Source organism: Oxyura jamaicensis, chromosome 2 (assembly GCF_011077185.1).
Source record: "Oxyura jamaicensis isolate SHBP4307 breed ruddy duck chromosome 2, BPBGC_Ojam_1.0, whole genome shotgun sequence".
NCBI classification, from domain to species: Eukaryota; Metazoa; Chordata; class Aves; order Anseriformes; family Anatidae; genus Oxyura; species Oxyura jamaicensis.
The window spans coordinates 145,225,553-145,240,000 of NC_048894.1; the positions used below are offsets into that span (position 1 = coordinate 145,225,553).

General features: G+C 36.3%; 1 protein-coding gene across 2 annotated transcripts in view; it reads right to left on the reverse strand.

Annotated features, from left to right (window-relative positions):
- Positions 1-14,448, reverse strand: part of TAF2 (TATA-box binding protein associated factor 2) — a 57,191-nt gene that overhangs the window by 37,750 nt on the left and 4,993 nt on the right. For both annotated transcript variants that reach the window (XM_035316931.1, XM_035316932.1), the window contains exons 4-10: positions 9,732-9,850; positions 8,303-8,444; positions 7,712-7,943; positions 6,781-6,965; positions 6,096-6,209; positions 4,674-4,773; positions 2,948-3,033 (exon numbers count right to left, since the gene is read on the reverse strand). In XM_035316931.1, coding sequence (XP_035172822.1) covers positions 2,948-3,033; positions 4,674-4,773; positions 6,096-6,209; positions 6,781-6,965; positions 7,712-7,943; positions 8,303-8,444; positions 9,732-9,850 — 978 coding nt within the window. The remainder of the gene's footprint in view (positions 1-2,947; positions 3,034-4,673; positions 4,774-6,095; positions 6,210-6,780; positions 6,966-7,711; positions 7,944-8,302; positions 8,445-9,731; positions 9,851-14,448) is intronic.

A 14,448-nucleotide genomic window follows, 5' to 3' on the forward strand; every position in this document is an offset into this window, starting at 1 on the left:
TACTGGGAGATTCCCTTAACTTTACTCACGAACATCTGTATCTTTGTATCTTATGATACAAAAAGAAAAGATTTTCTAAATTTAAGCAATACCCTTTTCAGGTATACTGACCATATGGATAAGAACATACTTAACATTACTACTTGCTGTTTCTTGTTGGTTAGAAATTATTGAAGTCCCCCTTACCAAAACTGCCCTGTTATTTTGGACACTTCTGTATTCTAGGGTAAGGAAGGGTTAGCAGCCATGAAATTGAAATGCAAGAATGGAACTGAGGTTGTGGCTCAGACATTATATAATAATTTGGTCTCAGTATAAAGCTATTTATCCAGCTTCAAATTATACACTTGATTGACTTTGGTAAAATTCTTTTCTTAAAAATTATAACCAAGCCAGGACCCACATTCTTGGCCTTCTTAAATTCACTAAGCGTTGATTGATTTCGGCACTGGTTACATTATTTAACTGTGAATCAAAACAGACCAGTTTGATTGCATTTGAGAGATGTGTTTTGTAGTTCATTCAGTTTTAATACATTTCTTCCCATTTTGTTTTTCTTTAACCATTAGATTTTTAAGGCTGTTACTGGATTGGCAACAAGTAAGAATTCAAATTAGCAATATGGGTCTAGTACCTTTGTCAAAGTGAAAAGCGAGCTTGTAGCTCTTCCATGGAAATTTATAACCCTCGTGCTCTTGAGCACAGTCCAGTCATTCAGTGCAAACCTGTCAATCAGCTTCTTCCACTTGAAACACATCTATATTCAATTATTGAGGCTTTTAATTTTTTTACAGCAGGGTGGTACCACCAAAAGTAAAGACTGAAGAAAACCAAAAATGCAAGAACACAAAATGAAGAGGTAACAAGTACAACACTTCATGTTGAAGCTTGAACCCATACAGCAGTTAACCTGCAGGTTCCGTTCCTTCATTTTCTCAGGCTCTGGGATTTTTTTCTCAGAAAAAAAAAAGTTCTGAAGAGCAGTGTTGGTATTGCAGTACACATATTCACAGAAATAATTTGTGATATGTGTTTTGTACACAAATTAATTCATCTGAAAAGTTATTTTTCTCCAATGATTTCTTTCCATATTTTAATTCAGGTGAAAATGAGATTACTGTCCAACCTAATTTCTCTTCATATTATTATGAATTGGGACTGTTATAATGCAAATATGCTTGGCAGGAAACCTTATCATAACAACCAGAACAAAGAAATGCAAAATATATGTTAAGAAAAAAGATCTAAACATCACCATTATGAAACTATCTTCCCTAAATACAAATCATTTCCCAGAGTCAGGAACACATACTTAAGTTACATACAAGGAAACTTTGCTATCTATAAGAAACAGCAAGTTGTAATTTATATTTAAGTGATCTTACGATTATCCAGCCATAACAGAGAGAAACAGCGAAACACACATGGGAAGACAATTTCTAACCATGATACATCACACAGAGGAAACATAAATTTAAAGGGATTAGAACAGGAATTGGTCAATTATTGGTCTCCAGTTCTAGATTAAAACAATTAAATACTAACATTAACAGTTACAAAGTCACTTTCCTTATAGTACATTAATGTAGCATTTTCCCTAGTTAATTCTGATCCTGTTAGTCTAGATTTAGTTTCTCTGTGAGGGAATATGCTGCCAAATTGTAACATTGCCAATTAAAAAGTCTGCCAAGATCTAACTCATTACCCCACATTTTCCTTTAGAAAAAGAAAAAAAAAGACATCATGACCAATACGATGCCTAAAATTGATGCTATTAGCTGTCTCGCTTTTCAGAGGTATATGCAACAAGACCACCTAGGTAGTTGTCTGCTTCACTGCTTTGAAATAGGACAATGAACTAAATGAAAATCCATCACGAGCAGTTGTTGAGGATTCACCTGGCTGGGAAACTGGCCAATGTCACCTGTTTTGAAAAACCACCTCCTCCTTTCTTCTTCTCCCCAAACCAGATCGTTATTCATATTTAAGTGGGTTATCTGTATACTTGGCTCAATCTTAAATCCAGAGTTTTCATTTTGAATGGAAAAAAAAACACAACAGGATTTGTACTCAAAAGTAAGAGAACCACTGCTGCAGACAATTTAGGTCAGATTTTCCTAACGGGGGGCTTCTGCTGCAGTAAGAACTTAAATCAATATATTCTGCCACTCCATCTGCACGCTCTCAACCTGTTTTGGACGTACTGCTCATGAGTTTCCAAAGAGCACCTGTTTGTAAGGCTGTGTCATAACTAGATTTATTTATCCAAGATAAGGAAAACACGACAAAAATGTGTCACTGACACCTGGACCAACTTCCTGATCTGGCTCCTGGTAGTGCTTTCCAATCTCCAAAATTTCCAATTTTGACCAATGCTTAGCACTATTGAGTGGGTAGTACAGAACAGGTAAGGAGAAAATTCCTAAGCTAGCACTACTGAAGCTACAGTTACTAATGAAAATACCAACTCAGCCAGTTCACAGTTAGCAGTGGTGCTTCACAGACAACTGATCTAATACTTTTTTCCCCCCAAATGGTAAGACAAGTTTCATGCAAGACTGCAAGGTTGTAACTGACAGTGGACACAAAAACAGCAAAGAAAACTGATAATACCTTCAAAAGCCTAAAGATTACGAACCACTCTATAAATAGCTCAGGCCAAAATACTGGCTCCATCTTCACTCTCATCCTCTTATTAAAAAGTAGTTTCATAACAGTATTAAAAACATTCATTGTACTTTATTCCCTTCAGGATTTAAAGTGAAAGAAAAATAAAACAACAGTGACCCAATATACTCAAGATGTACTTTATGAGACTGGTAATAGATGCCTTGGGCAGCTGCAGTTCTTCAGCCTTTGGCCTTCTGCCGCACAACACACCCAAGGCATATATTAACGGCCCCATAAAAACATACCCTGTAATGACTTGCTGCTTAAATAAACATACTTGTCTTTCTCTTTTCCTCCTCCGAATATTGGATGCAGCAAAACTCCACCAGTCTTCAGTTCATACGCCACTATTTGATCTAACTCCTAAAAAGTACAACATATGTAAGTGAGAATAATTTTGGAAAGTAGAGAAATTAGTTGAAAACATGGAAGCTTTTAACATCATAGTTCAAGCCATGCCTCATAAAGAAACATTTTTACAAACGCAAACTAATATTTTAAAATCAGAGATCTTCCTCAGCATGGCAAGCAATAACAAAATAGTAGAAGTTAGCAGTTAATACTTGTCCTGGGTCTGGATAGGGGGTCAACACACAACAATATTTAACTAATAACAAACCTAAAGAATATTACTGCTCACTGAGTAAGTTTCCTCTGACCAACGGAAGTGTTCACCATTTACTTGCAGTGCAAAGTAATACTGGCTATACCAATGCAGTAGACTGCAACGTATAAAAGCTCACCTCACCCTGAACTGTGTCCAAGGCAGACAGAAGCAGGCTCTGTGTCTGAATTTGTGTGCTGCTGTGCCCATGTTAACAAGCACACTTCAAGGCAGGATGTTTGCGTGGGCTCACTATCGTCCAACAGTCAGCATGACTTTTGGATCGAATCGGGTTGGTTTTAGCACAGGGAGAGTGAATTGTTGTCTGACTGCAACCCGATGTTAGACAAAGAGTTACCAAGCGCTGACATTTTGGCATTTATTGATTTGTATCAACTGGCACCCTTTCATATGAAATAACATGTTCAAAGCAGGATGGGAGGCTGTAACAGCAGCACCTCTCAGTTCTATCTGGAAGTACTTAACCCAAAGAGAAAGAATGTGAGCAACAAATACTCAGAAACATCCCCGCATGCAGCACTGGACTCTTAAGACATCCAATTCTGTTGTTCTCTATAGCACATGCACTTTTAGCACAGACAACACAGGACTGAGATAAACGTCTTAGATAAGGATGGTGTATTGGGTCCCTGTGTGAGTAAGGGAGGTCAATGAAGCCCATGGGGTTAGGACCCCAATTTGAAAAGTCTGACACTAAGAAAACGTGACAAGAGAAAGAGGAAGAAGATCCTTCTACAAATGAATGTCACTGACAAAGAACGAGGACTCGCTACCATTATGGCTAATAAGTCCCTGTCTCACAGCATTACATTTAGAAATGTAAGCTATAGACAGAACTTTCTTTTTCAAGATAGGTGACTCCCAATGGAAAACAAAAATCTTACTGGAAAAAAGAAACTGTCACCACAGACGTCAAAAGCCTATTATAAAGCTAGGACTTAAATGTGGCTAAAAAGATACCTGATCCACTACTGATCCAAGCTAACTAACATCAGAGCCGTTCTGAGGCCATCACAGTATAGCCATGTTAATTCACCGAACAGATCTCCTCATGAATCCCATATTCTACCATGAGTGTTAAAAAAAAAAGTACTCTTTTTCTGTTGACCTTTTCTGTCTTTGAGCAAAAATCAAAAGAAAAATAGGAAAACTAACTGCAGAGACAGACAATGAAAATTATTATTGGTAAGCCAGTCATGGAAACATATTTTGGTTAATGTTTGGTGTTTCTCCTTGCAGCAAGTAGTAAAAATATTTTAGCTCTAAGTTTTGTTACAGTATCTTTAGATTGTAACACAAAACCATGTTATGTTCTGTTTTCATATTGCATCTTTGATGTGAAATGTCTGAAAGATACAGAAGATGTTACTGTTATTACCTGTTTAATCCAGTGGCGATATTCATTAACACCAAAGGTTTTTTTCATCCAAAGGCCATAAATATAACCAGAGATTCCCTTCAGCACCCATTCATCTGACCTATAATAAGAAAGCAGCATGAATTATGGCACTTCAGAAGGTATTTTGTAAGGGATGGTATTTTTGACCAGCTCAAAAAAGCCACAAGTTTCAGCAAGTTATATAACAACTTCTCTAAGTCAATAGAGGTCTGATGAGCTGTGAACCAATTTATGTAACTTGGCACCTGGATGGGACCGATAAAACTGAAGAGCCAGTGAAAACCGAACTTATACCACAGATGCCCAGATTAAAACATAAAAGCAAACTATTTCAGCTGAAATAGAAACAATTAAATGGTAGAAATGGATAGATCCTAAAGTTAAAACAACTGCTGATCTACACGATTAGCATGATTATCTTAATTTCTTGATAACCATGTCAATGCAATGGAGAACATTTGGAGAGCAAGTGGACAAAGTACGTATCTCACAATTTGGTGGACACTCATTTAATTAATTACCTCTTTAAATGCCTCCTTAAAAGAGATAAAAACATGGGGAAAAAAACAGAACATGAACATGAGCTAGAATCTGAAGCATAAAAATGACAGGTAGGTCATTTGATGAGGTATATGAACATCCATAATGATGAGGAAGGTAAACAGAAGGACACAAAAGGGAGTCTAGAGACAAAACTGTCTTGACCATGGTTACAGACTGGTAATAAACATCAGACCAAGAGAAGTTCTACCAGTATAAGTATCAATTAACTTTATTTTTTATTTTTTAAAAAACAAGAATACTCCGGAACATACACTTTTGCCACAAAAAGTACTAAGTCCCTTGTGCCTGAAATATAAAGTGTATGCAAAAGACTTTAAAATAAATACTGATCAGAATTACATGAGACAACTGTAGGCGATCTTCTGAGGGATAGAGTTACAGGGAGTTTACCAACCCAGTGAATTTGTCCCTTTGGCACTACTTTCTATATTCCCCTCTCCTGTGCTTCTCCATTATTTATTACTTCTCTGCTCAACAAGTACTTCCTATGTAGGAAGTAGGAATTATTACATTCCTTCATTCAAACTATCTGACGGAAATTCACTGATGATACAAAAGAGTCTCCTCTATAAATTTACAGGTGGCACAGCACCACTGTAGTTCAACTACTACAGTCTCTTGAACCTTTATCTCATATTCTCCTTTCAAATAATAATAATTAAACAACAACAACAAAAAAGCACACATCCTCTTGGATTTCATTTTCTGTTTTTATTCCTCTTCCTTTCATTCTACAGTTACCTTTTCACTTATTCTGCTAAAATACAACGTGCAAATTAAAACTTTAGTTTCCTAATTTTTCCCCTTTTCTAGAAAGTGCAAAAGTAAAGTACTTACCAGGACATTCTGGATATAAAACATCCAAAAAACTGCTGGGCCAGGGCCTGTGCTAAGCACCTCCTCGTCAGTGGAGTTTCATCTATAATCATTGCGCTGTGCAAGAGATTTGTGCTGGACCCCCATAAAAAGAGTAACACAATATGAGCACAAGCTCAAAACAAAACAAAACAAAAAAACAGCAAAACAAAGACCTTATTTTGAAAGCCAAAACAAATAAAATAATTCTTTCACTAGCTTTCCAAGCAGATATTAACATCTTTATTTAATAACCATTATCTAGACAGATCTCCTGCTATTTGGATGTATATACACAACTTTTTCTGTAGAGTCAAAGTAACTGAGCTGGTGGAACTCTTTTGGGTTCATGGTACCTTCTCTCAGCTGAAGGAAAACAAAACATTATCAAACATCTGCACTTAGGTCAATCTCAAATATTTCATGCATGGCTTTCAGAAAGAAAATCTCCGCCAACTTAAGATTCAAATCCAACATCCTTATAATACATGTAATTGGAAATGGTGTTAAAAGCCTGTAATGTCAACAAAACCCAAGCTTTTTCAAACTAGGGAGCGCAAAACTCAGGCTATAAAAATAAAAAGAGCACCAGATATTTCTCAACAGCCTTGGACCTAGAGTTTCTAAGCTTGTGGATTTAGAAAGTGTAATTTTCTGAAATACTAACCTGAAAATACTCATGGATGCATAAGCAGCTACTTCAACATATGCTTCATCAATAAAAACAGTCTTGAAGCAGGAGTACGGATAGCGGCAGGTAAGAATCTCCTCGTAAAACTCAAATACCTCATGAAGGTATGATGTGGTATGTTTGAGCAATGGGAGTAGTTGTGGTAAGCAAAAGTGAGTCACCTACAAAGGAAAAGAATTGGTACGGGATTGATGAATATATTCATAAATATCAAGTTCGTTATGTAACAGAAAAAAGCAAAAATACAGCTGCCACAAATCAAACAGAAATTAGTATTTTCAAGCTGTGATAACTGATGTGGTGACTGATTTTTTTTTTTTAAACAGCTATTATTCTTCACAAATGAGCATTTCCTACCAGCAGAATTTAACAGAATGCCACAACTGACGACAAAAATCTGATGTTTGCCTTTGGATCAAATGAAGCATTACTATTTCCGAGTATTTTCCTATCATGCTTTCAAAAGAGGAGTTTTTATGCCAGCCTGGCAACCTACCAAGTCCACCCTGCCCAATCAAACTACAGCTGTAAATTTAAGTCATTGACTTCAAAATTATGGCAATGATCTGGTACAAATGAAAACCCCGTGTCCAACTTAGTTCAGAAGAATATTTAACTGCATAGAATTTATTTTCATCTACTGTCAACAGGATGGATTTAAACCTATTTTGAGATATATGTAGTTAGCAACTCCAACTATATCAGCCCCATGAATTCAGAAATACTCATTCGAAGGCTTTAGTTTGGAAAAATTTAAATACAGTCATTGCTAGACAAGTTTTTACTATATAACTGTACGAACAGAGACAGTATCTAGACATACCTATATTTGATCAATATACAGAGTTATCAACATAAAAATAGTAACTAGCTCTTTACAAAATGAGACCTCTCTGAAGGTAATTACCTCATGCATGTATGGATCGACAAGTATTTCAAAAGGTCCTATGGCCAGGGAGATGTTAGAAGCTGCAGTTGGAATAGCCAGCATGTAATGAAAAGTCTTCTTCCTCATATCATGGGTATATACAGTTTCCACCAAATCTCCATTTGAAACAGCCACCATTGCAGCATCCACAGTATACTCAAGTTTCCAGGTACACAACTCAGAATACGAATCGACACAAGGAAACCAAAACCTAGGGAAATCAGGGTGGGGGAAAAACAGTTAACAGTTATGCTACCATTGCACAGATTATTTTTTTCTCAGGTTCCAAACGACACCCTTAAACACTGTGAATGCTGACATACTCCCACTACATGGCAGTATGTATTACTAACTTTACAGAGCACTGCAAATTACCTCCTGCTGAGCTATAATGACTAGAAATCCTAATTACTACTAATCATTACATGCTATTTCACACTGGTGAACTCCTTTCAAGCACAAATTAAGTTTTTGAATGTTCAACATTACAAGAACTCAGGGAAACTGTATTTTCTACGCTTTGAGATTAAATAGGAAATGTAGTCTGGCATTCAAAGACAGTGTTCTTACCTTGTAGAATTTTGATAACCACATGAAAAGACATGAGCACCTCTTTCTGCCATGCTGCCCTCCATATTAGGTACCACAAAATGAAGACCTCCTTTTGGCTGGTCCAGAGAAAAATTTATATGCACCTTTAGGACTTTTAACTCTGCAGCACCAAGACAGAAATTAGAGTAAATATATTAACTTACATTAAAGTTATTTCAGAATAATCATTCAGTTTTAGCCTATTGGTCTTTCAAGATGATGTGTTTTACTTCATTCTCCTGGGCATACAGGTTCACTTTACAAAGCAGAAAAGACCTTACAAAACTGAGACCTCTTAGGCTTAACTTACAGAATTTGTATTTATGATAATTTTTCTTAATTGACAAAAAACGGCAATTGGAGTCACACTTAATCTCCCTATTTCTGGATAGAGAAGGATCATACAGTTATTACACCCTTACCATGATCTCATTTGTACCTTACTGAAATAATTCTTTACAAAAACTACATGTAACATACACTTTCTTAAAAGATATGTAATTGTCATTTGCAGTTCCTTAAAACCTCTTATTATTGTTAAAGCTTTTCCTGTAACTGAAGTGTCTTTGCTTTGGTTTAGTTTCACAGAAATCTCACCAATGAATAGATTGGCAAGAAAAGAAATGCAAGCATACGGTGAAATTTAGCCAACAAGTCTAACCATATTTTAACATTCAAACTTGGGAAAGAAAAAATGTACCTGTTGAACATAACCTTCAAGGCTTGCAAGTAACACCACAGAAACAAAAACTGAAATAACAAGTGTCTTTCCCAGTAAGATGTAACTGACAACACTGCAGGATGCAGCTTTGTAACACTTTTTTCTTCCATGTTCCCACATATCAACAGGAGAAAGAGATAAAACCACATAAAAAAATGAATACCAAAAACTAATTGGAGAGTGATTTATTAGAACAGTTGTTCTGGGATCTAGTATTCCAGTTTATAAAGTCATCTCCTTGACACTATGGAATCAATCTTAAAACAACCATGCTTGAAAGTGAGATGGGAAAAAATAACATAGGTTTATAAACAACATGTAAGCAGACAGATCCTTGTAAATTATTTTCTTTGTTGACTCATGTATATTGTAAACAGCTTTAAATGGTTATAATTTAGCACCCAATTTACTCCATTATACCCACATCCTCATGTATACTTCTGAGCTCATGACCACCCCAGTTTGTTTGTAAAGGGTGTTGCAACTATTTCTCCATATTACCAAGAAGCATGAAGGTATTTTTCAGTCTTCAACTGGAAAGATGTGTGAGGAAAAAGAAAACAGTAATCACTATCTCATAAAATAATGTAATGCTATTTCTATTTATTTTAATCTATGGAAACTCATAGTTAACAGTTCTGTGGCATCTTAAAGTTAAGCTTTTGCCATATGGTCTCTTTACTTTACCGTCAACATGTTTCCACAGCTCCGAGGGAACCTTAATGCAGAGTTCGCCGTTTCCAGCATCTGGGTCCACAGCACTGACTGCGGCAGCATAGGCATTGGAAAAATAGTTGAGGTTCCTCCTGTCAGAAATAGCCATTTAATTCTTAAAGTATACGCTGAGCTACAAAAAAACCCACAACTTTTAAAGTGATATGATTTCTATACAGAATTTCATGGTGCATGTTTAATTAAGTATTTTGTTTTGTTTTTAAAGGAGCAGTGGGTAAAAGGAAAAGTACCTTTTAACCCCTAGAAACAATTTTGAAAAAGTTACAATCATTCATGTATTTAGGATGCAGACACAAATTTCTGTAGTCAGGTTGCAGCTGTTTAAGTGACTATTAGCTGTTAAGTGGCTGCACGTCTCATTCCAAAGTAACACCATTACCTGAGTTGTGACTTTGAACTGTTTTCTATTGAAATGAGCAGGAAAATGCTTGTGTCCACTATCACAGCTGATACAAGCAGAATGCTATCTTATTATTATTCAGTATTATTACATTCAGATACTGGAAGATTCATCAACAAGTTCAGAAACAACCACGATTTTGCATCTTTATGCTACAACTTTCATGCCCTTTCAAAATGGCTTTTTAAACTCTAAAACATGCACATGACATCTATCTTAACTCTAATCCTCCAGTAAACACAGTTCTTCAAATGATTGAAGATTTTTACCCAAGGAGAAAGTGTTTCAGTTACTCATCACCTTTCCATTCAGAAGAATCCTAAGCATTTAGCTGTGTACCACGGGAGAAACCAGCAATTGTGGGGGCAGAGCTGCAATCAAGCGTAACGCTATCTGCGGCACTGCTGCACCACAATGGAGTGAATTAACTTGTGGCTGTGGGCTCCATCCTTCCATGGAATCTGAAGTCCACGCAGAGCAGACATGATCTCATTTCAGGATTTTACTTTCTTTCATCTAACCACTCTCTGTTCACCACCCACAGAGAAAACAGCGTTCAACCCAAATTACGGTACCTTACTTGGAAGAATGAAGGGTAATTAACTAAGCCAGGATCATCGTAGAAGTCTAGGTAAGTCAAATGCCACGCTTATATTCCCAGCCTTCCCCATCTGAAAAATGTAGCTAAGTACTGAAATATATTGAGAACATATTTTCATGCAATTCTTGATCTTTGGCAATAATAGCGCACACATTTCCTGGCACCACTACCAAGACTGGGAATGTCAGGAGCACTAAACTTGTCTACTTTGCTTGGAAGCTGCTGAAAATAGGACATTAATAGTGAATGTGAGCATATTAATACAGAAACACCCAAATCCCAAGTTTTAATACATAACCGTGATTTCTTTTTTCATAGCTGAAGTGCATTTAAAGAAAGGGTATAATGCAGTGTAACAGCATTAAGTTTTAAAAACACACGGTTGAACTCGCTGTAACTTTGAGAATGGTTCCAGAACAATTCAAACCAACTGAAACTCAAGCTGATGCTCTGTCTCCCCATCTTTGCCACTCATTCCTGCTCCCTCCCTCATTAAGGATACTATAGCTCATGTGACCCTGCGGTGATGCAACTGGAATTGCTAAATGGGGAAAAAACAGTCATTTTTGGCAGTCTGCTTTCAGTTGGTCTAGCTCCCTGATCATATACTGAGGTCTCAGAGAAGTGCTCATGCTGAGGCACAGGAGACTGGCGGGGATATCAGAACCACCCCAAGGGATGCAGCTTTAAGCTGACTTGAAACAGTATCCTAGGAAGGCAAATAATTATCAATGGAAAAAAGGTCTTTAAGAAATACTGCAAGGCTGAAAACTATCTTAGCAATTAAAAGAAACTAGCAACAGAAAACAACTGTAACATTTCTGTTAGATTCTCCAGTCTCAAAGTTTTTCATTCTAATGTAAACTGGTTCTGGGGGACTCCTTTCTAATACATCTGTAAGATTTTTTTCCAAGTTTGAGTCTCGTGATGAACTTGTGGTTACATCTTAAACATCAACAGGGTTCATAGACAGGAAAAGGTTATGATTTTATGACACAAAAGGTAGACTCCACAGGGCTTTATATTTAACGGGAAACAGTCTATTCTGATATTTCTATTTTTGTGAAGTGTTCCAGTTCAAAGGAGTGATTCATTGTAAAAGGAATCCATTAGACTCAGTACCTGGATGTGGCCATTTTAACAAAAATCAGAGCACAAGCCAAAAGTTACAGCCCAAGAAATAAACATAATTCTTCCTAATGGTAAGCATAGACTGACAGTGAAAAAGTAATATGCATTCATGTTTTCTCCTGGTAGAGACACGTTTCATGATCAAAATTGACCCAAAAGCCTGTTAGTGACAGCCCAAGTGCATGCTTGTTGACTGACTGGAAAGGAATGATCTCATAGAGGCTTTTTTTTTTAAAGCTACTCATTGATTCCAAACATCTCCACGTTAACTTTTTATAGCATCTCTCCTACTAGTGGCAGCGGTGCTACGTAACTTCACTCTGCGCAAACGTACAGCTCACTGGGGTTTCCTCATATTGACGGAGTCAAGAGAGCGACAATTTACAAGGAAAAAAGGGAAGAAGGGGGCAACAGAGGTGTCTAACACTGCACAACGGCCCTAAGAAGAGACCCAAGCAGACATGCTCCAGCACTGTTTGCAGGTTGGAAGCAGTCTTTACAACATTTCCAACTCCTCCTTAAATGTATGAGCTAAATGGGATTCTCTGCCGCCTTGTGTACACAGGACAAAACTATACCGATTTTTTTATACCTATTTTATACCCAGCTTCTGTTCAGTCAGGCAGGAACTGACCTTCTTAAGCTCATCCATATATACCAGTATCAAAAAGCTGTGAAGACTCAGGAAGAAATTACAAGATTGAAGACTGACATTAAAAAGACTTTCAGGTGTTATCTGAATGGTGTTTTGGGACCCATGGACAAACTAGCAATGGCATCAAAGTTGAAAATATACTTAATCTACAAATGAAAGTTTTTACTAATATTTTCTACAAAACTTACTAACTTTTAATTATCTTTTTAGTCATTTTTTTTTGTCAATCAGCAGAAGTGACAATACAGAAGATTAAAAAAATTGTTCCATCTTCTACTACACCAAAACTATAAAGTGACAGAAAGCATGTCAATAACTTTTGCAGTAGGATATAACAGAAAACAAAAGTATTACTTGAACTGAAAAAAGAAAGGTAAATTCCAGGTCTAGAACACAAAACTGATCTGACAAAAAATGTCACACAAAAACAGCAGGGAATTTCATCATGAGACAGAAACAATTTCAGCTGACTTTGGTTGTATTTCATAGATAAAGCTCTCTTTAATCTTGACTTTCTCAACCCTCTTAAAGGTCTTGCATGCCTAAATTTGTACAACAAACAACATTTAACCACTTCATTTGACCTTCACCTAGTATCAGTGAACCTAACATCTCAAGTCATGGATGCTGAAGTAAGTCTTCCCACAGAAATAATTACTGTGGCTTTAAATACAGAATTTATCATTTTTATTGAATTATGTCACTAACTGGTGGAGCAAGGGGTCTTGAAAATATTTTATATTTGACAAAGAAGGTAAGAATGTATCCATTAAAGTAAAAACTTTTTCTACATAGTTTATATTTTTCTTTTACAAATCAACATTTAACAAACCAAAAGTATCAAAAATTAGAAAATATTTGGACACAAAACCTTAACAATTAAACTAATTTTTTATTTGCTATATATCACAGGAAAGAATAAAGTTTTAAATCTATTTATTTTAAATAAACAGGTTGCCAAGAAACATCTTAATTTCACAGTTACTAGTTCAACAGACAACTAAAGAAAGCCTTGCAAAAGGTAACTACCCCTGTAACATTAGAAACAAAATCTGATAACTAATCTGCATTCTGTTTGAAATAATAGACATACCTAGTTCAGCTACATGGATACAAATGACATCCTCTCAAGATGATCATCAGAGCAAAAACTGTTTGAATCCAAAGGCCAAACCACAACTGTTTCTAGAAGCGGTTCCTTGTAATGAAGGGTAGAAGAAAGCCACTGACAAATTCTTTTTGGCAGTACAAATTTTAGAATTTTTAGATTTCTTGAATTTGTTCATGATCTTAAGAGCACAATGCTGTATTTAACCAAAGCTTAGTTACCACCGTGCTTAATACCAGATCGTGACCATGTATTTCAGTGAAAAAAGTACACATCTCAACACAATACTTTGTAAAATATGCAGTCTTTGATTTCTGAGATAAAGAAATCAGGCATACTAGCTGTCTGTGAAGAACATTTGGTGACCTCTGTCTTCCAAATCTATGAATAACACAGGAGTTATTTAACACAGAGACTTTCTGCAAGTTCTGATGGCAATGTAAAAACCTGCACCTGTGAAAACCACAGGCTGCTCTCACCCTATGTGAGTTTCACTTTGCATGCCTTGTCCTTACATGCCTTTCAGGATTTTATCACTGGTATCTCTCCCGATCCCTTACTTAACAAAATGAAGTGCTTCAAATTAAATGTCCTTTAACAATCCTGCAAACTGCATTCAACCAAGCCAACCAGAAAAAAAAAAAAAGTGAAAACATGAACACAAGTTTCAGTAAAGACAAAAGAATAAACTTTGTGAATGCATTTACCCATTATGTTCTGTTACTGAAGAACAAAAGGATCAGATTTTTATCAGTTTCTTCCCATACCATTTCT